General features: G+C 40.6%; 1 protein-coding gene across 3 annotated transcripts in view; it reads left to right on the top strand.

The window, feature by feature from the left end:
- The window catches only part of PLCH1 (phospholipase C eta 1), a 227,659-nt gene that overhangs the window by 189,955 nt on the left and 11,992 nt on the right, over nt 1–25,712 (top strand). For all 3 annotated transcript variants that reach the window (XM_043875364.1, XM_043875363.1, XM_043875362.1), the window contains exons 12-18: nt 1,614–1,775; nt 6,378–6,449; nt 9,531–9,622; nt 13,237–13,334; nt 17,797–17,976; nt 18,068–18,175; nt 19,613–19,737. In XM_043875364.1, coding sequence (XP_043731299.1) covers nt 1,614–1,775; nt 6,378–6,449; nt 9,531–9,622; nt 13,237–13,334; nt 17,797–17,976; nt 18,068–18,175; nt 19,613–19,737 — 837 coding nt within the window. The remainder of the gene's footprint in view (nt 1–1,613; nt 1,776–6,377; nt 6,450–9,530; nt 9,623–13,236; nt 13,335–17,796; nt 17,977–18,067; nt 18,176–19,612; nt 19,738–25,712) is intronic.

The raw sequence follows: 25,712 nt of genomic DNA, 5'->3' as shown, positions 1-25,712 counted from the left end.
GTCCATGGGGTCTCAAAGAGTTGGACACGACTGAGTGACTTTCACTTCACACCCTCTTTCATGAACTTCTGCTCCATGAAAACAAAGCTGTTCCTGTGTTCATAAAACACACTTTGCTAATATAAAATCTTTACTAAAATGATGGGTGATAGGAAAGCCCATCTCTTCATCACTGTTGAAGTTTTTAGTTGCCATACAGAGTTCCCCGCTATCCCCCCCTTCTATGAGGTCTTTGCTGTCACTCAGGCAGAAATGCCATGTTCCTTCTCAGAACCACTGTGGTGTGGTCATTTGTGCTTTTTGCAGGCAACGGTGCAGACCAAGGTAGGTTATTTGAGGACATGCCTTTGTTAGCCTAATGGGGTCTTTGCTGATGTCAAGGGCCAGCTCTTTTCTATCTCTGCATCTCCTGCAGGGCCTGAGGGCCTCCAGTGCATCATTCACTGGGTATATTAAAGATATTCATACATGATGTTAATACAGGGAAATTCAATAACCTCTCCTGATGTAGGCTTTTTTTCCCCCAATTTCCCTTTGTATTTATATTGCTTTGCCCTTACAAGATTTTGTGAAAATGAATGTATTACTGAAAAACTGCCTGTTCTGTATTTTAAGTATAATAACCACTTAGTAACAAATTTGCAAGCAGAAAAATGAGTCTTAAACTTTTAGTGAGGACTAGGGGAATTGTTCTGGCAGAGGAGTGTTCCTTGGCTTTGGATGGGTTGGCCTCTAACAAGTGGTTGATGAGTTCACAGAAGAATGTTGGACACTGGGAGAGGGGTTAGGAGCTGAGAGGCAGAGGAGAGGTGAGCAGGGCTTGGGCCATTGGTTTCAGGTAGAACAGGGGACCAAAAAGCTGTGTTGCTAAGCAGACTTCTAGGAAATCTGGGTTCCTTGATCATCTCAAAATTGTACAAGTTATCATCTGGACACAAGCAGATCTTTTTTATCCAAAACAGTTGAAGTTAGTTGTCATCTTAAAGTAATTACGGTGCCTAGTCATGGCCCAGGTCAATAGTGAGTTCCCTCCAATTACACAGTGGTACAGAGATAGGAAAGAAATTTTATCTCAGAATAATCCTTGCTTCCAGAGATTTCTACAGCACTCTTTTCCCCTCAGTGAAAGAAGTGATTTAAGTAGCATATTCTTGCTCAAATTTACCTGTGTATTAGGTTGGCCAAAATGTTTGTTCAGGTTTTTCCAGAACATCATATGGAAAAATCCAAACTAGCTTTTCAGTCAACCCAATAGATATAGAAAACTTAGTCTCCAAAAGACCCAAGTTTGAATCCTGCCTCAGTTACTTACTAGCTTTGTAACCTGGATCAACTTCTTTAACTTCTCTAAGCATCAGATTCTATATCTCTGAAATGGAAATGATGATAACACTATAAGGTTGCTGAAAGTTGAATGCAGCCATAGTCGTCATTATTTTATGGGATTGGTGGAGGGCTGGCGGGAGATGGACAAAACTGGTACAATAAGCTTAACTCCTTACAGGTAATTGAGAGAGAAGTTATAGCAGCAATGCTGGTTTGAGTGAAGGGTGTGTTCTAAGTGACTCTGTGTTTCTTAAGAGACATGATTTCCATTGCTTAATTCTTTGCAGAATAATGGGACCACTGAGCATCAGGTGGAATCTTTCATAAGGAAAAAACTGGAGTCGCTGTTAAAAGAATCTCAAATTCGAGACAAGGAAGATCCTGATAGTTTCACAGTGAGGGCACTCCTGAAGGCCACGCATGAAGGCTTAAATGCACAGCTGAAGCAGGTATACAGTTCCCTCTTGTACTTGTCTTCGGCAGGAAAAAGAAAGCACCTTATGCTTTGTTTCTGATCATCTGTCTTTTTTTGGAATGCTTCTCCAGTTTCTTCCATTTCTACCCTTATATTGCTGGAAAAATGAAAGTCTCCTCCTGCAAAATGATGTTAGAAATAGTGAATAATAGATTAAAGTGCATGGGTGGGGGTGGACCTGCTTCACTGGGATCCCTGGGACAAAGCCCCGTGTCCCTGCAGTCACCCTCCCGGTGATTGCTTGGGGGAGGTTGAGGGCTCCTTCCGGCGGCCTCCGTGCCCTGTGATCACACCTCCTAACTGTGTCTCTGTCCACCTCTCTTCTCCATGGCATGTCCTCATTCAGGCCAATGTCAACTCTCACTTAGACTTCTCTTGCCCTCTTTCAATCTAATCTCCTCTCTGAAATCAGCAAGAGATTTAAAAAATGCAAATCTGATCATGTCACTCGACTATTCAGAATTTTTCAGTGGCTTCCTGTTATGCTTGGGATAAATGACAGACTGTTTAACTGGGCTTTCAAGAACCAACATAATTGCATTCTCACCTACCTCTCCAGTCTCATATCTCCCCATTTCCCCTGTCACACCACCATCCACAATTGTCACACCAGCCACAATGATTTAACTGCCTTGGTCTTCCTCACTTTCCATTTTCTCTACTTGAAACACTCCATTCCCATATCTACTCTAGCTAACTTCTACTTAGGCTTTTAAATTCCAGCGTCTATGTGGTATTCTGAATGAGTCTTGCCTTGACCCCTAGATTACATTAGTTATCCCTTTTATATTGTTGATGGTAGTCTGTTGTATCTTCTTTTTAAAGAAGTTTATTTGCAATTACTTGTTCAATATCTATCTTCTCAACTAGACTATAAGATCTCATGAAGGCAGGAACCATGCCAGTCTTGATAACCATTATTTTTCTGACTTGTCTAGTGCCTGGGACATAGTTGTTGAATGAATGAATGGTTTAGGCTCTGGGTGAGATTTTTATTCTGCCTTCTGATAAAGTACAAATGAGCAAGGGAGAGAGATGGTGGGTTTATTGATGTTATCATGGCAGGACATTGAGGGCATTTATTCTGGCTCAAAGGAGATCCATGTGGTCTCTAGCTTAGCTGATAGCAGCCTCCCCTGCTACTGCTTTCTGTCCTCCAGGGCTCAGCATGCCCCAGCAGAGGGAAGCTCATCACCCTTGGATCTGAGTGACCACTCAGCATTGGTGGTTACTTTCTAGACCCTACAGAAGTCCAGCCATTCAAACACCTTGCTGCTTTTCAGGTCTGTTTTGCTTCCAAACATAGAAAACCTCATTCAAAGTGGCTTAAATAATGAAGAAAGGTATTAGGTTAGGTAAGTGGCAAGTTCATTTGCAGAATGGCCTTCAAGATGGGCTTAATTCAGAGGCTAAGCAGGGTCATCAAAGACATGTCTTTCTGTTCTAGCTACCATGTAATTAGCATCATCCTCTGTCTGGTTTCCCCTCTCCTGGTGGTTGCAGGGTGACTGCCAGCAGGCCCCTGAACTACACGTTTCTTGGTCCAGGCCCAGAGAGAGTGAGACAGTCAATGTGCCTCATCCAACAAACCAGAATTTATACTGAGTTCTGGATGGGCAGTTTAGCTCACGTGATGACCCCGAGCTGATCCCTGTGACCCTGTGTATATGTTCTCCTTGGAACAGTAGATCAGCGTGGATATAGGATAACATTGGCTTGCTGATGCCAATGACCACCTATCCCTGGAACTGGTACTTCTGAAACTCCGTGCTGGATGGGCAGAACGAATTGTTGGAGGACAAACAGAATGTCAATTACAGCATCACTGCCCTACAGTTTACCATACAGTTTTTCATTTTCTTAAACATTTCTGTAAATAGCTGTAAGCCTCACCCCTTCCTCCCTGGCCTCCATCCTCTATTTTCAACCACACATATGTCTGTCAAATCACATTTGGTTTGCCCAGCTTGATTTCTGCTTCTTGTTCCTGGTGAATTCTCTGTGGCTAATCTGGACCAATCACTTCCCCTTATGCTTTTGGAGAAGTCTTTGCTCCATCCTAGATCATCCCAACTGGAAAGGCAACAGCAGGTCTTAGAGATTTTTGAAGAGACAAACAGGTTCATCTTTCTTTCATGGAAGAGATCCGAATGCTAATTTCCTCATCAAGTAAGACGGCAGGGGACTTCAGATTTCAGATATGTGGTAGGACAAAGCTCATCCTCCTTTTTCTTATTTTTTACTCTCCCTTAAATCTGGGTGACTGCAAGAATGCATTAGACTTGCATAAAGTAAATGGAGACTGTGACTTAAACTGACTACAAAGTGTTAAGATTTTTAACCCTGCTGTTGTGTTAGTTTTTCAAATATGGTTTTGACTCAGTGGGCCAGCAAAGACAAGTTACTGTCGAGAGAAGCCCATCTGTGTCAGATACATATATATGCATATGTGAAGCCAAGCCTGAGAACGTGCTGTGGGGTTCAGGACGACGCTCACTCCAGCTCCCTGCCCCCCCGGATCACGCCCAGCAGTGCAGTAGTGTGTGCTACTGTGCCATCTTTTTCCTGGAGATCCCTGACATAAAAGAACAATGAACTCTCATCCTTCACACTGGAAGAACTTAGTATATACAGGAAGGATGCCTACCTTGAGTCCTTGAATCCACCCCTTTTTCACATCCCAGTTCCAGTCATCTGGGTAGCCTTAATTGGTCCTTAAAAAGACTTTTTCAGCTCTCCCAAGGTCCCACTCCCTCCGTTCTCTCATTAATACAACTACTACCATAGTGACATTTCAGAAATGTGTGTCTGACCATGTTATTTTTCTATTGTAAGCCATTCAAATGCTGTTCATAGCTTGGAGGATAAAGTTCACATTGCAAGCTATAGCCCAAAAGATGATCCAACCCCAGCTCTGACTGATCAGCTAATGCCTGTGTATGATATAAACATACACACCCCACTTGGTTTCCTGGAAGGTACCATGTTTATAGCATTTGGCCTTTGTGTTCGCACTTTCCTTGGCCACAGCACCCTTCTTTTTCACATCATGTAGACAATGTCTACCTGTCTCTGGCTTCAGCTTTTGTAACATGTCCCCTTAGAAGTCCCTCTTGATCCGCCTTCTCTGTCATGAGGCAGCATGCTGAAACTTCGCCATCATAGTCTTGTTCAAGTGTGTTATGACCATTTGTGTCCATCATTAGAGTGCAAGCCCAGGGAGAAACAGGGTCTGCACCTCTCTTGCTTGCTGTCTCCCTTGTGTACATGTCAAGTTCTTAGCATGATGTCTGATCCATTAATTCAATTAATGGTATGGTGTTGATGCTCAAGGAGAGGTCAAGTTGGGGAGAGATGTTTGTATATGCTTCTACATAAAGAGGGGATATAGAGTAAGGGAGAGGTAGCAAGTCAGACAGGAGACTTAGAACTATACAGAATCCCTGTTTCATCATCAACTGGCTTTGCAACTTTGGGCATGTTATCTAACTTTGCTATACTTTAGTTTTTATTATCTGCAAAACTGGGATTTTAATTACAGTTGTCTCTAGGGATGGTTGTATATATTAGAATTAGAGAATATATGTAATATACTTGGCATAGTCCTTGGGGCATAGTAGGTGCCTGTTAAATGCATGACCTTATACCTCAACCTGTCTGAGACTGCCCTGCTTCATACCTGTTGCCCCAGTGTCATTACTAAATGTACCCCATTTCACTCTTCAGAGTCCTGTTTTGGACAATAGATGACATGTTCTCCTACTGAGGGATGAGCTACTAGAACTAGAAAGGAACTCAGATTTAATTGGTGTATTCCTCCCCCCAACTCACAGATAAGAGAACTGAGGTCAAGAGTGAGTTTTGCCAAAGCCTCTGTAACTGCTTGGTGGCACAGTTGTGTCTTCTAACTTGGAGAGCAGAGTTACTTCTATACCACATCTGAACCACTTTCTTAATTCCAGGGTTTTTGAAGAGTTAATGATCAGCTTTAATAGATCTTCAAAGGCAGTCAATACATATAAACCAGCCAATATGTATAAACTCGTAAACCTGCTACCCACCCTTCTCCAGCATTTTCTGAACTGCCTCTTTCCCCAACCCAGCCTCCTGCTTCTGAACTGCATCTTTAATTAGTTTCTGTATATATATGTATTGCTCTCCCTGACCTTTTGATTTGGGGTGGTTTTGCTCACCCACATTCTTCCCTTTTATGAGATGATCTCTGTTCAGCTGGAAGTCCTGGGAGGGCAGGGAGGGCCTATAGGTCTCCCCTTAGATCACGTGAATCACCTAATACATATTTGTAGGGATGGCAATTGGATCAGAGTCTAAACCCTTTTAGCAGGGTGGCTTTCTGTCCTCTGGAGCAGAGACCTCTAGCCTGTGTGTCCCCCTCTCTGAAGACAGACACAATACCTGCAGGGAAGTGGAGGGCAGAGTAAGAAGAAATGAGCAGCACCTGCTTGCTGCCCACCTGGAGGTAGAAGGAGAGAGGGGCCCCATGCCCTTCCACCAGAATTGAGGAAGAAACAAAAACAAAGAAGAAAAACAATCATTTTATGCTTTATTTACTCAGCATCCAGATGCAAAGGAAAGTGGAAAGAAAGCACATGGACGATCCCTCATGACCAACTTCGGAAAGCATAAGGTAAATGAATTAAGAGTGATAAGTGTGCATAACTCAGTTAATTTAAAGAGTCTAGAAGGTAACAGGAGAATGTCATCATGACCTTGGAATAACGGTAGATTCCTTAAACAGGACCCCAGAAAAGGAAAAGATTGACAGTGAAACTACTTTAAAATTTAAGAACTTCTGTTCGTCAAAAGTATGAAAGAACAAATAGCATACTGGGAAATAATATTTTCACTACACGTATTACACAAAGAACTTACATCCTGAATATATTTTTAAAAATCTCTACAAATCAATAGAAAGCACCCTAATTTTTAAAAAATGAGCAGAAGACTTAACTGTGCTTCACAAGAGAAGATATCCAAGTGACTGATATGGAAAAGGTACTCTCCTGATCAGTCCTGGGAAATGTAAATTAGAATAATGTTGAGATTCTGCATACATCCTCCACAATAACACCCTCACAGTATCTACTCAGCCGCTCTATGAACCATAAGCGGCTTATCAGCTCTATTGTGAGGTGTGTGTCATGAGACTGAAGCAATGATATTTATAGGGGCCTTATTTGTAATAGTACAAATAGGAGACAGTTCAAATGTCTATCAACAATAGAATGAATAAAAATGACGGTGTATTTGTGTAAGAGAATATCAGCAATGAGAATGACAAAACTACAACTACATGCAATAGTGTGATCTTTGTAAATAAGACATTGAGCAAAAGAAGCCAGACCCAGAAGAGTGCATATACTTTGAGTCCATTTATGTGAACCTCAAAAATTGGCAAAAAAAAAAAACAACTATGGGGTTAAAGTCAGGATAGTTTTAGTTACTTCTGGGGAGAAGGTGATGACCAAGTGGGAGAATCTGAAGACTTTGGGGCAGATAACATTCCATTTCCTCATTTGGGTGGTTTCACGTGTGGAAAGCCATCATGCTGTATACTTACGGTTCTTGTACTTTTCTAAGTGTGTGTGATACGTCAATAAAAAGGTAAAACATGTTACATAAGAAATCAGTTATTAAGTGATGAACTTTATGCATGAGGTTTCCCAAGGCCATTTCTTGTACTTTAAAGAACGTTGTATCTAGAATTTCCTGCCCATCAATAGGATAATTTATTAAAAGTTTGGACAAAATAGTCATAATATACTGAAAACAATAACAATGTTCTCCCATATAGACTGCTTAAGTAAATTATGATTCATTCACACAGTGGACAATCATGCAACCGTTGAAAGATGATCTCTCTAAAGAGTTCAACATGCAAAACCTTAAAAAAGTAAGATGAAAACTGATTATATGGTATGCTAATGATGATGTGTCAAAACTTTATATAAAGAAAATATATCATCGTTTCTCCAAATACCTGTCGTTGATTATTATTACTTATTTCTGCTTTTTGCATTTTATATTTTAAGATGAACCTGAGAAATAGATTTATTAATTTTGTAACTCTTCAAGTTACTAACTACATATGGAATTGAAGAATATTTCATTTCTTGATTACAACTACTCATTTAAATTAAAATTATTTTCCAAAGTAAAGCTTTTAGGGATTACTTCAGCTGCTACAGAATCGGACTTTATTATGTCTTAAGTCATAAGAATGAATGTCCTCAAGATTTTATAGATTATTTTTTTTAAAAGTTAATAGTATTTTAACCTGAAAGTTTATACAAAGTTTATACAACTTTCCATGCCATCTTATTTAATCATCACAAAAATAATAATCCTTTAAAATAGGTGTTATTTTTCTGCCCTTTAGAAAAAGTACAATAGGAAACTTGAGAGATTGAGTGATTTATCAGTATGGTGAGAGGCCAGTCTGAAACGTGAGCTCATCAGATGCTTGGACTCTGTACACGGTGGTCCTCAAGGCATAACCAAGACCTAATAAGGCTCCAGACTAAATTGGTGCCTGCTGTCAGTGCCGTAGATCGGACTGCATTTATGCCAATGGCGTAGCTTGCTTTTTTTGTTGATTGTGAGTGAGAAAATCTGGAAGGCAATTTAGTTCCATAGTAATGTGGGGATGGAGTCCCTTCCCTTTTCTAAGACATGTTCCCTGGATGTCCAGGGTACTTGTCTAAAAGTTTTACCTTTGTTTGCAGAAGCTGAGTTTTTGGTGACATGGTTTTCTACAGTTACTAGGGTCCCTCCCCATTATTTGTGTTGCTGAGATATGTGTTGCCAAATATTGGGTTTATTTCCAGTGTTGTGGGGATGAAACTGCATCATTGCTAAGAGGTTTTGTGTCTAACAGCTAATCTGTCCAAAGACATCAAGTTAGTCCTACAGTCTTTCAGCCTGAATCCCGTCGGTAATAATCATTCTGCTCTAGAAATTCAAATGGGTCAAAATCTCAAAAGAACAGTTTGACTTAGATGAGTTTTTGAGTCCATACTGAACAAAAGCAGGAATGGTAGTTATTCATTTTAAAAATTACTGCTTGTCTTTTTCTTAAAATGAAATCTGCCTTTCGTGAGTAATTCAAAAGGAACAATGAGCTTTCTGTATGAGGATACTTTATCCCTTATAAGCATTTAAATAAATATTACAACTTGACCCTACCCCTCATAGGAACCTTTAATGCATGACTAATAGTCTAAGACCTACATTTTATGTGCCTTAGAAGTCAGTTTCACAGTATGAGACCCTCAGTTTTGCCTTGATTGTTTTAAAATAATTTTGGCCAAAGACACTCTTTTTATTGGGCTTCCCGGGTGGGTGAGTGGTAAAGAAACTGCCTGCCAATGCAGGAGCCATAGGAGATGCAGATTTTATCTCTGGTAGGGAAGATCCCTTGGAGTAGGAAATGGCCACCACTCCAGTTTTCTTTCCTGGGAAATCCCGTGGACAGAGGAGCCTGGCAGACTACAGACCATAGGGTCCCAAATGAGACAGACATGGCTTAGTGCCTAAGCAACAAATGCCTGTTGCTAAGGCAAGCTGAAATATTTGGTCAATTATTTTTCTCCAGGTTACTGTCCTTGTGTGTTTGCGTGTATCTTAAAGTTCATTTCATTCTCTGTATATTGTAGACATACCTGATGCAATGAGTTTATGTTAATTTTTTCTGATTTTTTTCTGGCAGAAAACCACTAAATCACGGTCTAAACCTTACAGTACTGATGACGAGGAGGACTTACAGCAGAATCCTGGCAAGGAGACTGGTCAGCTATACCGGTAAGAAAGCTCCCCATGTTTCTTACTCAGGCTCCCAGGACCTCTCTATCCCCATCAGCTTGGCTAGCTAGTTGTATGTGTCTAGAAAATCAGCTCACAAGGTAAAGAGCTCAGTGCAGTGGGACATGTGATCAGGATATGAGATGATGATATATGTAGGGGACTTTTGCTGCCTGGTGCAAAGTGGGCTCTTAATAAATGCTGGCTATACCAGCTGCCAGGTAAAAGGTATCTTCAGAGAAGAGAGAAGGACCGCATGAGCTAGCACAGAGACTGAAGTAGAAGGCAGATGATAAGCACATGTGAAGAGCTGGGGATCTGAAATCAGTCAGACTTCAAACTCTTGCTCCTCCAACTTTAACAGGGGACTAGATAGGCTCCTCATTTGTGTCTATTTCTTAGGGTCATTGTGAGGATTAAAGGAATTCAACTGTTTAGCCTGATGAGCCCTACCCTAATTAACTAAGTGCTCAAAAATACCAGCTGTTGCTTTATTACTTGTTGCTGTTGAGTCACTAAGTCGTGTCTGACTCGTGACCCCCTGGACTGTAGCCCACCAGGCTCCTCTATCCATGGGGTGCTCCAGGCAAAAATATTGGGCTTGGCTGCCATTTCCTCCTCCAGGGCATTTTCCTGACCCAGGGATCAAACCCACGTCTCCTGCATTGACAGGCGGATTCTTTACCATTGAGCCACCAGAGAGACCTGCTTTATAATTGCCGGTAGAATTTGGGATGAGTAAAATGACCATAATTTTAGAACCCAAATTGTGATACATGATTTGATATAGGCTTCTCACAAAGGAATATTAATTATATCCTTCATAGACAGATAGACAGATATACAAACATGCCCATACACACACCTTGTGGCCTTATTGAAAGACTAAAACAAAATTGGAAGCATAGAGGTCCTGTAGGAATGAATCACTTAGTGTTGAATTAAATTTTATATTTTAGCCTCACTTCAACAGAATGTCCATATGTAAGATAGTAGCTAATTAGTAAGGGCAGAGGAGATGTGTATGGTCCTTACCCTCAGGGTACAGAAAATTCAATATGTATAAATAGTTACACTAAAGGATATAAGAGAATAGAATCACTTTCCAGGAGACCTCTTCTGTGAATGTTCTCAAATATAAGTTTGACAAAGGCTTAACTCTGAATCATCTCTCAACTCAGGGATCAAGCCCGCATCTCATTTATGTCTCCTATTTTGGCAGGTGGGTTCTTTACTGCTAGTGACACCTGGGAAGCCCAATAGCCAGGGAAGCTATCACACAAAGTCATGTTCCATGCTTAAATCAATTAGAAATTTGCCCGTAATAGCTATCAAGGCCCAAGCATCTATGATTGTAGCCTTTTGAGACTTCAATAAACTAACTCAATTTTTAGATAAGGATTAAAAAAAGCAAACTGTATGTAGAAATTCTCTGTAATATGGAGTGTCTTGGGGGGTTTACTTGTCATTTCTAGGCATGGCTTCCCTCACATTCATTTATAATCACTTCCTTTCACAAAACCAGATTTTTCACCTATGGCTACAGAGTTTCCTAATTACATGATAAAGGAGGAACATGGACTCTTTCTTCCCATTGATTTTTATTCCTGTTTGTGTTCATGTCTTCTTTCTCAAATGAGTTATTGTCACATTTTGACCTTAATTCTTTTGTTGAATGTTTATAAATATCATTATGATAAGAATTTTGGTCTGATTTGTTCACTATTTTATCTCCATTAGGTGCTCAGTAAATATTGACAGAGTGAATAAATCTATATCATCACTATCTAATTCCAGAACATTTTTGCCACACCAAAAAGAAACTCTGCCATTAAGAGAGATTTCCCACCCCTCTCTCCCCCAGCCCCTGATACCAACTAATCTACTTCTTTTTTGTTTTTTGGCTGCACCCTGTGGCAAGTAGGGATCTTAGTTCCAAGATCAGGGATCAAACTTGTGCCTCCTCTATTGGGAGTGTAGAGTCTTAACCATTGGATCACCAGGAAAGTCCCCCAACTAATCTGCTTTTTGTCTCTATAGATTTGCCTTTTCTGGACATTACCTATAAATGGAATCCTACCATATTTGGCCCATTTTTGTCTGACTTCTTTCACTTAGTATAATATTTCCAAGATTCATCCATGTTGTAGAATGTATCAGTACTTCATCATTTATATTGTTGAATAATATTCCATTGTATGAATATATTGCACTTCATTTGTTCATTAGCTGAAGGATATTTAGGTTGCTTTTACCTTCTGGCTATTATAGATAATACTGCTATGAACATTCGTTTCTAAGTTTTTCTGTAAATATAGGTTTTAATTTCTCTTGGATATATAGTTAAAAGTGGAACTGCTGAGTCACATGGTAACTGTTTCATTTTTTGAACTGCCAAACTATATTGGCAAAGCAATTGAGCCATTTAAAATTCTCCAGTAGGGTGTGAACATTCCAATTTCTCCTCATCCTTGCCAACACACATTATTACCTGCCCTTTTGGTTATAACCAACCTAGTAGACATGAAGTGGTATCTCATTTTAGTTTGGTTTGCATTTCCTCAATGACTAATGAGCTTCTTGTCATGTTCTTATTGGCAATTTGTGTATCTTTGATGAGGACTGAAGTTTTTAATGATTATATGTTTTCTGGGAGGAGAAAAGTGCTTCTGTGAAGGGAATGTGGTAATCTGTGGAGAATTTTACTGAGACAAAGAGCAAGTGGTAGAATTTGTAAAGTTGTGAAGGAAAAGAAATCCTGGGAGTGGTTTATAGGATATATACTGTATAGTTATATGGAGAGAGTAAGTGATGTTTGTCTTAAAAAAGTTGAAGAATGTATTAATAGAAAAAGCATAAAGAAGAAAATTAAAATCACTATAAATATACCTCTAGATGACAATGACTATGGAAAGTTTGGTGTATTTCTTGTTAGATGTATTATTATCTAGTCACTAAGTCGTGTCTGACTCTTTGTGACCCTATGGACTGCCATACACCAGGCTTTCCTGTCCTTCACTATCTCCTAGAGTTTGTTCAAACTCGTTCATTGAGTTGGTGATGCCATCCAAGCATTTCATCCTCTGTTGCCCCCTTCTCCTCCTGCCGTCAATCTTTCCCAGCAACAGGGTCTTTTCCAATTAGTCAGCTTTTTGCATCAGGTGGCCAGAGTACTGGGGCTTCAGCTTCAGCATCAGTCCTTCCAATGCATATTCAGAGTTCATTTCCTTTAGGATTAACTGGTTTGATCTCCTTGCAGTCCAAGGAACTCTTAGATGTATAATTTGCTTCTTAGTCTAGGCTGGTTCTCCTTCTGCCAAAGTAGGGTGCTTCCCTGGTACAATCTGGTATTACTCCACAGTTGGGTAATGGTAGGAATCCAGCCCTTCACAACAGAACTCATAAATTCAGGAGAAGAGACTGTGGATAAAATCTGGCTGAACGGTGAACAAAGCCACACGAGTAGAGTGTTGTGGTAGAGACAGTGCTGAACTAAAAATCACATTTGGGTTCTAATCCTGGCTCCATCAGAGCAGGGAGGGAAGGTGGAGTAACCATAAAGCCCATACCTCTTCCAGCTCTAAAACATCATGAGTCCGGGGTGTGTTTTACAGGTTGGGCCGCCGAAGGAAAACCATGAAGCTGTGTCGAGAGCTCTCTGATTTGGTTGTGTACACAAACTCTGTGGCAGCCCAGGACATTGTGGATGATGGTAAGACCTGAGTGTTTTTACTTCTGGATAAACACTCCTGACCTTTCTTTATCAATTGTTAATTAAACTTTTGTTAATTGAATCATCAGCACACATTTCTGGAACTGCATAGAATCCAACTTGAGTGTCAGGAAACTGATTGCTGGAACAATGCTTAGCTCACAGGGAGCGCTCTATTGATCACTTTGTTTGCCTAACTGGCTAGAGGTCAGAGACATTTCCCGCAGGGCAGAGGAGGACTTTGTTATTAAAAAGGCAGATGGATCAGAGCAAGGTCTTCCCTGTGTTTAAACTATGGAGACTTGACCTAGTTTGACGGTCAGATCACAGATGGCCATTCCAAGTGTGAATGACTAGAAGAAAGAGGAAATTAATTGGTGAAAATAACATCCTGAAATGCCCCAAATTTTCTCATTGAGAGTTTTGACCTTGATGAAAATAATTTAACTCACAGATTGCAGTTTAATAAAAAGAGCAGAGATTTCAGAAGCCTTGGCTCTTTCACAGTTTTTTACCCATCAATTGCCATATGTGGAGCTGAGAAATCCTAGTCACAACTCTTCTTAGCCTGACTTCTTGCTGGCTGCACTTTCTCCTTAGCCTTTTCTCTTCTCACTGGTGTTTTGTCCAGTCATTGAGTGCTTATGAAAATAGACTATGGTCACGTGGGTTTTCAGTATAATTGTAGTTTCAGTGGAAGTGAATATTGCATCAGAGTCTCCCATTTTCTCATGTACCAGTGATGCAAAAACAACACCGTGCTGAGTCTTGTGACCTCACAACCTCCAGGATTTCCCCTCAGATCTTTCTTCTTTCTTCCCCTATTCTACAAGTGTATACTTTTTTATCTGCAGATTTTCTTCCCTTTGGTGTTGAATCCTTCTTCAGATGATGACAATTATTAAAAAAAAAATATTGAACTTCGTGTGTGAGAATATGAGAACCTGTAGACTTCTGAGAACGTGAACATCACATCTTTTTTCCAGATTCTTTTCCGTTATAAGTTATTATAAGATGTTGAGTTTAGTCCCTTGTGCTACACAGTAGGACCTTGTTGTTTATTTTATGTATTTTGTTCTTGCTTTTGTTCAGTTTCTTAGTCATGTCTGACTCTGTGACCCCATGGACTGCAGCACCCCAGGCTTCCCTGTCCTTCACCATCTCCTGGAACCTGCTCAAACTCATGTCCATCGAGTTGGTGATGCCATCCAACCATCTTGTCCTCTGTTGTCCCCTTCTCCTTCTGACTTCAATGTTTCCCAGCCTCAGGGGCTTTTCTAATGAGTCAACTCTTTGCATCAGGTGGCCAAAGTATTGAACCTTCAGCATCAGTCCTTCCAATGAATATTCAGGACTGATTTCTTTTAGGATTGACTGGTTGGATCTCCTTGCAGCCTAAGGGACTCTAAAGAGTCTTCTCCAACACCACAGTTCAAAAGCATCAATTCTTTGGTTTTCAGCCTTCTTTATGGTCCAGCTCTCACATCCATACATGACTACTGGAAAAACCATAGCTTTGACTATGTGGATCTTTGCTGGCAAAGTAATGTTTCTGCTTTTTAATATGCTGTCTAGGTTTGTCACAGCTTTTCTTCCAAGGTACTTCCCTAGTGGCTCAGATGGTAAGGAATCTGCCTGCAATGCAGGAGACCTGGGTGTGATCCCTGGGTTGGGAAGATCCCCTGGAGGAGGGCATGGCAACCCACTTTAGTATTCTTGCCTGGAAAATTCCAGGGACAGAGGAGCCTAGCAGGCTACAGTCCATGAGGGTCACAAAGAGTTGGACTTGACTGAGTGACTAACACTTTCACTTTCTTCCAAGGAGCAAGCGTCTTTTAATTTCATGGTTGCAGTCACCATCTGCAGTGATTTTGGACCCCAAGAAAATAAATTCTGTCACTGTTTCCATTAATAGTTGTATATATTAATCCCAAACTCCTAATTTATCCCTCCTCTTTCCTCTTTTGTAACCATAGGTTTGTTTTCTGTGTTTGTGAGTCTATTTCTATGGTGTAAATGAGTTCATTTGTGTCAAACTTTAGATCCCACATGTAAATTATATCATGTAGTATTTGTCTTTCTTTGTCTGACTTACTTAGTATGACAATCTTTAGGTTCATCCATATTGCTGGAATGACATTATTTTGTTCTCTTTTATGGCTGAGTTTTCTGTCGTGTGTGTGTGTATGTGTGTATACACACACATACACACACCACATCTTCTTTATCCATTCATCTGTGGATGGACATTTAAGTTGCTCCCATGTCTTAGCTATTGTAAATAGTGCTGCTATGAGCATCAAGATGCATGTATCTTTTTGAGTTAGAGTTTTTGTGTTATCTGGATATATGCCCAGGAGTGGGGTTGCTGGATCATATGGTAGCTCTATTTTTAGTTTTTTAAGGAACCTCCACACTTTTTAATATAGTGGCCGCTACAGTTTGCATTCCCAGCAATAGTGTGGTGGTGGTGGTGGTGGTTTAGTTGCTAAGTTGTGTCCGACTGTTGTGACCCTGTGGACTGTAGCCTGCCAGGCTCCTCTGTCCGTGGGATTCTCCAGGCAAGATTACTGGAGTGAGTTGCCAGTTCCTTCTCCAGGGAATCTTCCCAACCCAGAAATCGAACCCAGGTCTCCTGCATTGCAGGCAGATTTTTTATCGACTGAACTACAAGGGACGCCAGTAACTTCCTACAGCTAGAAAATAAACTTGGGAAGTATTTTAATGGAGTTAGAGGTATATTTGGTTCATAGAAATATAATTTCTACTGCATGCCTCAGGAAATCATAATCCCGTTAGCTAACATCACCTGTTTTTGTCGTGTGTGTGTGTGTGTGTGTGTGTACACCACAAAGTAAGTAATAGACAATGAATGCATGGCTTATACTAATGGAAAACAACTCAGCTCTATTAATATACGAATTGACATGTGCCTAATTAGCAAGGTCATCTTATTGATGATGTGGTGTGCCTAATTTATGTAGAGAGAGGAAAGAGTGGTACTAATTTTAGTGCTGTTACATCTGAAGGTGGTTTGACAAAAAGACTGTATTTTCTCTTATTATGTTTAAAGTATTCCTCATCAACTTCTACAAGTATGATCATTTTTAGTATGCTTGAGATATGTAACCTCTGCTAAAAATTTATGTCAATATATATATAATAAGGAGTCTGTATGCAGGAAATCATCAAATTAAACACTGTAATTCTCTAATTTCTTTGCTTCTCACTTGTATTTATGACTGTTTCAAGTTCCAACTCTAGAATGTAGTTGCTAGTCAATTTGGCCAGTATTTAATATCTAAGACGTACAACCCCGAGGACCACAGGGGCCCTGGGAGACTGTGCACAAATCAATTTGTACAGTCTAGATATAGTTCAGGTCCAGTAAAACAGTAATTCAACTCTGGTTCATGGGCCATGTCCTTCAGTCTGGGTTCAGAGTACAAACTGGAATGATAATAAGACTCTGGGTAAGTTTAGGTTTTATCTAGGCTGGCCTCTTCCAACAGGTCCAGATGAGATTGGGTAGTCATTTTGGGGATGAGGTATGGATATTTAGTGAAGGAGTGGGAGTGGTGGGGCATTCTAGATGTGTGGCACAAAAAGATAGAATTGGGTGAAAGGGGTAGGATATTAAATCTTTGGAGGTTTACTCCATTGTGACCCCCTAACCTGTAGCATCGTTGGTCCTAGATTATCCCTTTCTGATGATGCTTTAAGCAGAAACTTTAATGTCAACTTCCTATTTTTTTTTTTTTACCTCCCATTTTTTTCCCCATTATTTATAAACTTGGCTAGGTGGATGATTGTTGTTATTTCTGAAACTTTTATTTCTTTATAATATTCTTTTGAATTCTTTTTCCATTATTATTCCTTTCTCCCAAACAGGTTTTGACTGGCTTCAAGATTCTATTCAACTTTAAAACCCAATTTTCCTGTTTTGTAATTAACTCTTTTCCCTTTATTTTCTTAAGCCACAAATGCAGTCACTTAATGTGTTTCACATGTGTGCTTTCTAAATGATGCCTTCCATGATTATCTCCCTTTTATCAGCAATGAGTTGCATAGATAGTTTTATTTATCCTTAGGTGTCTTGCTCTCTGGCAAAGCTCTTCTGTTTGAATCAGGCACCTAGAAAATGTTTCCTCTTGCCCTCTTCCTACTAGCCAGATCAACATGAAGGAGGGAGATGACAGAGAATTCTCTTGAGAGAATATGGGATTCAAAAATAGACAGTTATCTGAACAAGAGGCAAAGCTCTGATCTGAAATGGCAAAAGAGCCCTGGGAGTGGGATTTTACAGTTCTTTCTAGCGCAGGAGCTGGGCCTCTTCTGGTTGAATTCGCTCTTTTGCTCTGCATTTTATTATTGGTGAAATCGGACTCAGCATCTTTCATGAGTGGTGTTTTCTTTGCTGCAGGTCTCACTTTTCTGTTTCCTTTGTTAAAAACTGTGTTAGGAACGACAGGAAATGTGTTGTCCTTCAGTGAAACAAGAGCGCATCAGGTGGTTCAGCAGAAATCAGAGCAGTTCATGGTTTATAACCAGAAGCAGCTCACGAGGATTTATCCCTCCGCCTACCGCATCGATTCCAGTAACTTCAACCCTCTGCCCTACTGGAACGCAGGCTGCCAGCTAGGTATGTATGCCCCTGGGAGGAGCAGTTCTCCGTGGCTCTTGCGTCTAGGCCGCTATCTTACCTAATTCTCTTAAACTCTGAACTTGCACAGTGGCACTGAACTACCAGTCTGAAGGGCGAATGATGCAGTTAAATCGAGCCAAATTCAAGACAAACGGCAATTGTGGCTACGTTCTCAAACCCCAGCAGATGTGCAAAGGTGTGTGTTAATTTCACAGTCGTATCTCTGAACGCAAGAGACCTTTACTGAAGGAGCACTCGGGAAAGCAGAGTGCCTCACTGTTTTGCAACATGATTTTTAAAAACGAGAAAAATTAAGTGTTGGAATGTAAATGAAGAAGCCTTTTAAAAAAATACTTATTTTTAAGCGAAGGTTAATTGCGATATTGTGTTGGTTTCCAGCCATACATCAACATGGATCAGCCATAGGTATATATATGTCCCCTCCCTCACACCTCCCACCTCAGCCCAGCCCTCTAGGAGGTCACAGAGCCCTGGTTTGCGTTCCCTGAGTTATAGAGCAAATTCCTGTTGGTTATCCTATTTTACATATGTTAGTGCATGTGTTTCCATGATCCTGTTTCTATTCGTCCCAGCCTCTCCTTCCTGCCCCCTCTACCCTGTCCATAAGTCTGTTCTCTCTGTCTGCATCTCCACTGCTGCCCTACAAATAGGTTCATCAGTACCATCTTTCTAGATTTCCATATATATGTGTTAATATGCAATATATTTGTTTTTCTCTTTCTGACTTACTTCACTCTGTATAATAGGCTCTAGGTTCATCCACCTCATTAGCACTGACTGAAATGTGTTCCTTTTTAATGGCTGAGTAATATTCCACTGTGTATATGTACCACATATTCTTTACCCATTCATTTGTCCACGGGTATCTAGGTTGCTTCCATGTCCTAGCTGTTGTAAATAGTGCTGCAGTGAACAATGGGATACATGTGTCTTTTTCAGTTATGGTTTTCTCCGTGTTTATGCCCAGTATTGGGATTGTTGGGTCATATGGTAAATTTATTCCTAGTTTTTTAAGGAATCACCATACTGTCTTCCACAGTGGCTATATCAACTTGGAATGTAAATAATTCTTGTCACCACTGTTTAATAATTCGGTAGCCTTCCCTGGTAGGCTGGTGTTTGGCCTTCCCCTATAGCTCAGCTGGTAAAGAATCCGCCGGCAATGCAGGAGACCCCAGTTCAATTCTTGGGTCAGGAAGATCCCCTGGAGAAGGGATAGGCTACCCACTCTAGTATTCATGGGCTTCCCTGGTGGCTCAGATGGTGAAGAATCTGCCTGCAATGCGGGAAACCTGGATTCAATCCCTGGGTTGGGAAGATCCCCTGGAGGAGGGCATGGTTACCCACTCCAATATTCTTGCCTGAAGAATCCCCATGGACAGAGGAGCCTAGCAGGCTACAGTCCATGGGGTTGCAAAGAGTCGGACATGACTGAGTGACTTAACCACCCATGCAGTATATTTAATTCTTTAAATCCCAGGCTCCTCTGTCCATGGGGATTCTCCAGGCAAGAATACTGGAGTGGGTTGCCATTCCCTTCTTCAGTATGTGTGCATATGTATGTGTAATTTCCATGCTACCAACCTTAGATTTTAACCTCTATTTGTCTTAGGTACTTTCAACCCTTTCTCAGGTGATCCACTTCCTGCCAACCCCAAAAAACAGCTCATCCTGAAAGTGATCAGTGGACAACAACTCCCCAAACCTCCAGATTCCATGTTTGGAGACCGAGGAGAGGTAAACCATGTATGACAAAGTGGTTAATTATGTGATTATCTTATTGTGTTTACATTTCATCTGAGGGTGCTGTGTATGTGTGTGTGTGTTTGTAAATGAGCCCTGACCTCAGCTTCTCAGATATTAACTGACTTACTGGCAAAGTAGACACAATTCCTTCTGGAGTGCAGTGCATCATCTATTTTGGAGGCGTGAGTGCAATACAAGTCAATTCACAATCCAAGAAGGACACTGGCAATGCTAAATTGAGATGCAAGGAGCAATTTTGTTATTAATAGAAACACTGAACAGGAGAATGTCTTACCCTCTCTGCATTTTTCATCTGCTGTGACCCTTATCTCTGCTACACATTGGCCACCTGCTCCCTGGCCACAGGCCACTCTTCCCTTGCTGCACTTCTGTTGCGTGATTTTACAATGTCTCCCTCTGTGGCCACAGCCTTCGCTCTTTCCAGAGCTGTCATTCCAGAGCTGGGCCTCTGTTTCCTCTCTATCTGTCAGCCCCTCCTCTGCCCATGTCCTTCCTCTCAGGAGTCGTCCATCACTTCAGGCTGTTTGCCACTCCCACCTATTAAACTATCCTTTCTGGATCTTGACTGTCAATGGGGAAACCACATAGCTCTGAGTGGTCCCACCATCAGCTCTGTCTCCGATCTTTGCTGAGTTCTGCAGTGCTGCCCCAGCTCCACCTGATCAGCCCTCCATCACATTTCCTGCCATGGGTATTGTCAACCTCTTCTCCTCAAACATGTATTCTCATCACTTTCTCATCTTTAGCACCTGGCTCCACACCTCTTAGGAAGTAGAGCTTCAGATGGGGCCGTGTCTTCCGTGTCATCTGTAATGCCTCTGGCCTAGTCTCAGCCACCATCAGCTCTTGGCATTTCTGCTGCGGTAGGCTCCCAGCTCACTGGTCTCCCTGCTTGCATTCTGCCCTCTCAGCAGCAAAAATAATTATGTTGGTAGTATCAGACAGTTTCTCCTTACTTCCTCTTCTTTCCCTTTTTTCTTTGTTCTCTGCAGAAGGGAAGACTCACTTTCTATATTTCCCCCCAACTTTTCGCTTTGAAGAATTTCAGTCCTTAGAAAAACCACAGGAATAGCAGAATGAACACTGTATCTTCAGCATCTAGATTCACCAATTAACTTACTAAATTTTGTTACTTTTCGCTTTATCTTCCTTTCATGTGTAAATGAGTATATGGTAAATATACATATATAGTTATGCACTTGAAAGGGAGAGGTAAATATAACAAAGCTTAATTATACGTGTATGTATTTAATAATATATATATACACACACACACTCATACATATATATATACCTTTGCTTTTCTTTGGAGAATTATTTGAGAGTAAGTTAACATCATGACCCCGACCCTTAAATAGTTCAGTATTTTTCTCTCTTTTTTTAATTTAATATAAATCAATATACTTATTTTTAATATTTATTTGGCTCTTCCGGGTCTTAGTTATGACCTTTGGGATCTTTAGTTGCAGCATGTGGGATCTAGTTCCCTGACCAAAGATGGAACCTAGCTCCCCTGCATTGGGTGCAAGGAATCTTAGCCACTGGACCACCTGGGAAGTCCAGGCATTTCTCTCTTAAGGACAAGAAGATTGAGACTTTCCTGGTGGTCCAGTGGCTAAGACTTCATGCTCTCAGTATAAGAGGGGTCCAGGTTCAATCCCTGATCAGGGAACTGGATCCCACATGCCACAGCTAAAGATCCTGCATGCTGCAATGAATAACCAGCACAGCCAAATTTATTCATTAATTAATTTTTAAAAAAGAACAAAGTTATTCTGTATAACTGCAATATAGTCATTATACTCATGTCATTAGATATTGGCACAACAATATATTTTTCTGCTATTTTATTTTTTTTCTGCTATTTTATTTTATTTTTTGTTTCTTTTAGACCCTCAGAACAACTTTATCCATCTTTTAAAAATTTTTAAATACAGTTTTGAAAGATTACTTTCCATTTAAAATTATTGCAAAATATTGGCTGTATTGTCTGTGATGCAAAGTACATCCTTGGCTGTATCTTACACCCAGGAGTTTGTTGGTACGATAATTTTATCTAAGATAATATCTGTATTAGTTTTACCGCATTGTCCAAAAATTGTTCTTACATTATTTTTTTTTCTTTTTAGATTCAGAATCCAATTAAGAATCATACATTGCTCTTAGTTATCATTTCTCTTTGGTCTTTTAAAATGTAGAACAGGTCTCCAGTTTTGTTGTCATTATATTGATATCTTTTAAAATAAATGTCTAAGCCAGTTGTGTCCATAATGTCCTTCAGTTTGGATTTACCTGACTGTTTGTTCATGATTTAGTTCAGTTCAGTTGCTCAGTCGTGTCTGTCTCTTGGTGACCCCATGGACTACAGCACACCAAGCTTCCCTGTCCATCACCAACTCCCAGAGATTATTCAAACTCATGTCCATCAGGTCTTTTGCATCAGGTGGCCAAAGTACTACAGTTTCAGCTTCAGCATCAGTCCTTCTGATGAATATTCAGGACTGATTTCTTTTAGCATGGTCTGGTTGGATCTCCTTGCAGTCCAAGGGACTCTCAAGAGTCTTCTCCAACACCACAGTTCAAAAGCATCAATTCTTCGGTGCTCAGTTTTCTTTACAGTCCAACTCACATCCATACATGACTTTGGAAAAACCATAGCTTTGACTAGATGGACCTTTGTTGGCAAGTAATAGCTCTGCTTTTTAATATGCTGTCTAGGTTTGTCATGGCTTTTCTTCCAAGGAGCAAGCGTCTTTTAATTTCATGGCTGCAGTCACCATCTGCAGTGATTTTGGACCACAAAAAAATAAAGTCTGTCACTGTTTCCATTGTTTCCCCATCTATTTGCCATGAAGTGATGGGACTGGATGCCATAATCTTAGTTTTCTGAATGTTGAGTTTTAAGCCAACTTTTTCACTCTCCTCTTTCACTTCCATCAAGAAGCTCTTTAGTTCTCCTTCACTTTCTGCCATAAGGGTGGTATCATCTGCATATCTGAGTTTACTGATATTTTTCCTGGCAATCTTGATTCTAGCCTGTGCTTCTTCCAGCCCAGCGTTTCTCATGATGTACTCTGCATATAAGTTAAATAAGCAGGGTGACAATATACAGCCTTGACATACTCCTTTCCTGATTTGGAACCAGTCTGTTGTTCCATGTCCAGTTCTAATTTTTGCTTCTGGATCTGCATACAGATTTCTCAGGAGGCAGGTAAGGTGGCCTGGTATTCCCATCTCTTGAAGCATTTTCCACAGTTCGTTGTGATCCACACAGTCAAAGGCTTTGGCGTGGTCAATAAAGGAGAAGTAGATGTTTTTCTGGAACTCTCTTGCTTTTTTGATGATCCAACAGATGTTGGCAATTTGATCTCTGGTTCCTCTGCCTTTTCTAAAACCAGCTTGAACATCTAGAAGTTCACGGTTCGCGTACTGTTGAAGCCTGGTTTGGAGAATTTTGAGCATTACTTTGCTAGCGTGTGAGATGAGTGCAGTTGTGCGTGATTACAATCAGAATAAACATATTTGTCAGGAATGCTACAGGGGCAATGTGTTCCCTTCTCAGTGCATCATATCAGGGGCCACGTTATGTCAGTTTATCCCAGGACTGATAATGTTACTTGGCTAAGGGAGTTTTTTCCAGATGTTTCTCATTGCATAGTTATCCCTTTATCTTTATAATATATAGTTTGTGGTATTAAAGTAATCTTTTAAGTGTATGAGGAGTATCTTTATTTTATAGTTAAAATAAAATCCAACCTCTTTATTGTGGCTCATGAGGTTTTCTGTCAGGAGATTTTAACTCTTTCTTGAGCCGTAGAAAAAGATGGTATCAGATGAGGCCTTTGGGCACTTTCTCAGTATTTTTAAATGCATACAATAAACAGATAAAGTGACACTTTAGCAAGCTAATTATATTGAAGTTCACTTATCAATATATTAGAAACAAGTTGTGACATACAAATATGTGTGCAATAAATAGCAGGATCTAGACAGGGGTTGAATAACTATTAGATGAGTATGGGTGACACATGGAGATTTCTGTCACAACCATAATCTGACTTAAACATCTGTGATTTCTGTCAGACACAAAGTTATGGGACTAATATTCTAATATCTGTGTTTTATGGAAAATGGAAATACAAATGAAAGTACAGTTTTCCTCTCATCTTGGCTCCTTGAATTCTCAGCCTGTGATCTCTCACATTATTCATTATCTCTGAGAGTGAAATAACTTTTCTTGCTCCCAATCAGAAAATTGTCATCTATAATTTTCACTTTTCCTTTGCTCTCCACATCTACCCAGTTCCCATCTCCTGGACATTCTGCCTCCCAAATCTCCCCAGTTCCATTGTTCAGTTCCATTGTCCTGGCATGTCACCTGGATTACAGCTTGATGAAGCGGACACTGTTTTCTCAGGTTTATAGATGAGGAGACTGAAGCACAGATGTGACACAATTTGCCCAAGTCCGGCCGTGTTGAAGCAGGAAGTGGCCCTTCAAGCCTGTGGTGGCTGCTGCTTTTTGTTCCTAATTGGAGGATGATTGCTTTACATCACTGTGTTTGTTTCTGCTGCACAACAGTGCGAATCAGCTCTAAGTATCCGTTTATCTCCTCCCTCTGGAGCCTCCCTCCCACCCGCCCCGTTCCATGCCTCTGGGTATCACAGAGCGCCAAGCTGAACTCCCCGTGTTAATGCAGCTGCTTCCCACGAGCTATGTATTTTACCCATGATAGTGTACATATGTCAGTGCTATTCTCTGTGGCTTCTTAAATTCCTTAATTGAGATTTAATTAAATTAAACCTCTTAAATTCCTTACAAACAGAAGTCATATTTATTAGCTGCCCCCAAATCCAAGACCTCCAGTGGTACAGTTTTACCACACAGTTCTATTCTACGGAAAAACTTCTGGTTTCAAAGAATTAATTCAAAATGTGTAAACTTTAGCTGACTTATTTAGTAAACCAAAAATATGTCTATCTACCTGTCTCAAAGTATTTTTCCATCAGACCTCTATCTTATATTCCCTGACACTCCCCTTCCCAAACTGTATTCTTCTTACTCTCCAAACTCCTAAAACAGTGTTTTCCCAGACTTAGTAATTCCCTCCTTCTGGGTCCTTTGGGATTTTATTCCTTAATTGCTCCTTATCCAGTACTGGAGTGACAAAAGAGAGCTTACAAATAGCCAACAAAGGAAGGTTCCTCCCACAGAGGACAGGGATGTGCGGGAGGTAAAGGGGTCTTTTTTGGCCTTGCCACCTGGCATGTGGGACCTTAGTTCCCTGCAGTGGAACCACTGGACCACAAGAGAATTCCCTCATATTTTTCACCTTTTTAAATACTTTAAACTTTGCACCATAGTACTCAATTGATTTAACTATGTTAAATTGCACAAGTCCAGTGTGGATAACTTGATTAATTATTATGTACCCAGGTCAAGATAGAACATATCCAGCACTTCCAGAAGGCTTCCATACACCTTCCCGGTCAATATCTACTCCTAAGCCTCCACTCCTTCCATCAAATACCAGCCCAGTCACAATAGGTTGATTTAGTCTGTGCTTAAATGTTATGTAAATAGACTCTGACATATATGTAAATAAACGCATATATACATCAGTTCAGGTCAGTTCAGTTGCTCAGTTGTGTCCGACTCTGCGACCCGCATGAACCGCAGCACGCCAGGCCTCCCTCACCAACTCCTGCAGTCCACCCAAACCCATGTCCATTGAGTCAGTGATGCCATCCAACCATCTCATCCTCCGTTGTCCACTTCTCCTCCTGCCCCCAATCCTTCCCAGCATCAAGGTCTTTTCAAATGAGTCAGCTCTTCGCATCAGGTGGCCAAAGTATTGGAGCTTCAGCTTCAACATCATCCCTTCCAATGGACACCCAGGACTGATCTCCTTTGGAATGGACTGGTTGGATCCTCTTGCAGCCCAA

Source organism: Cervus elaphus, chromosome 19 (assembly GCF_910594005.1).
Source record: "Cervus elaphus chromosome 19, mCerEla1.1, whole genome shotgun sequence".
NCBI lineage: Eukaryota > Metazoa > Chordata > Mammalia > Artiodactyla > Cervidae > Cervus > Cervus elaphus.
Note: the sequence above shows the minus strand (reverse complement) of the source record. Positions and strands in the feature narration are given on the sequence as shown.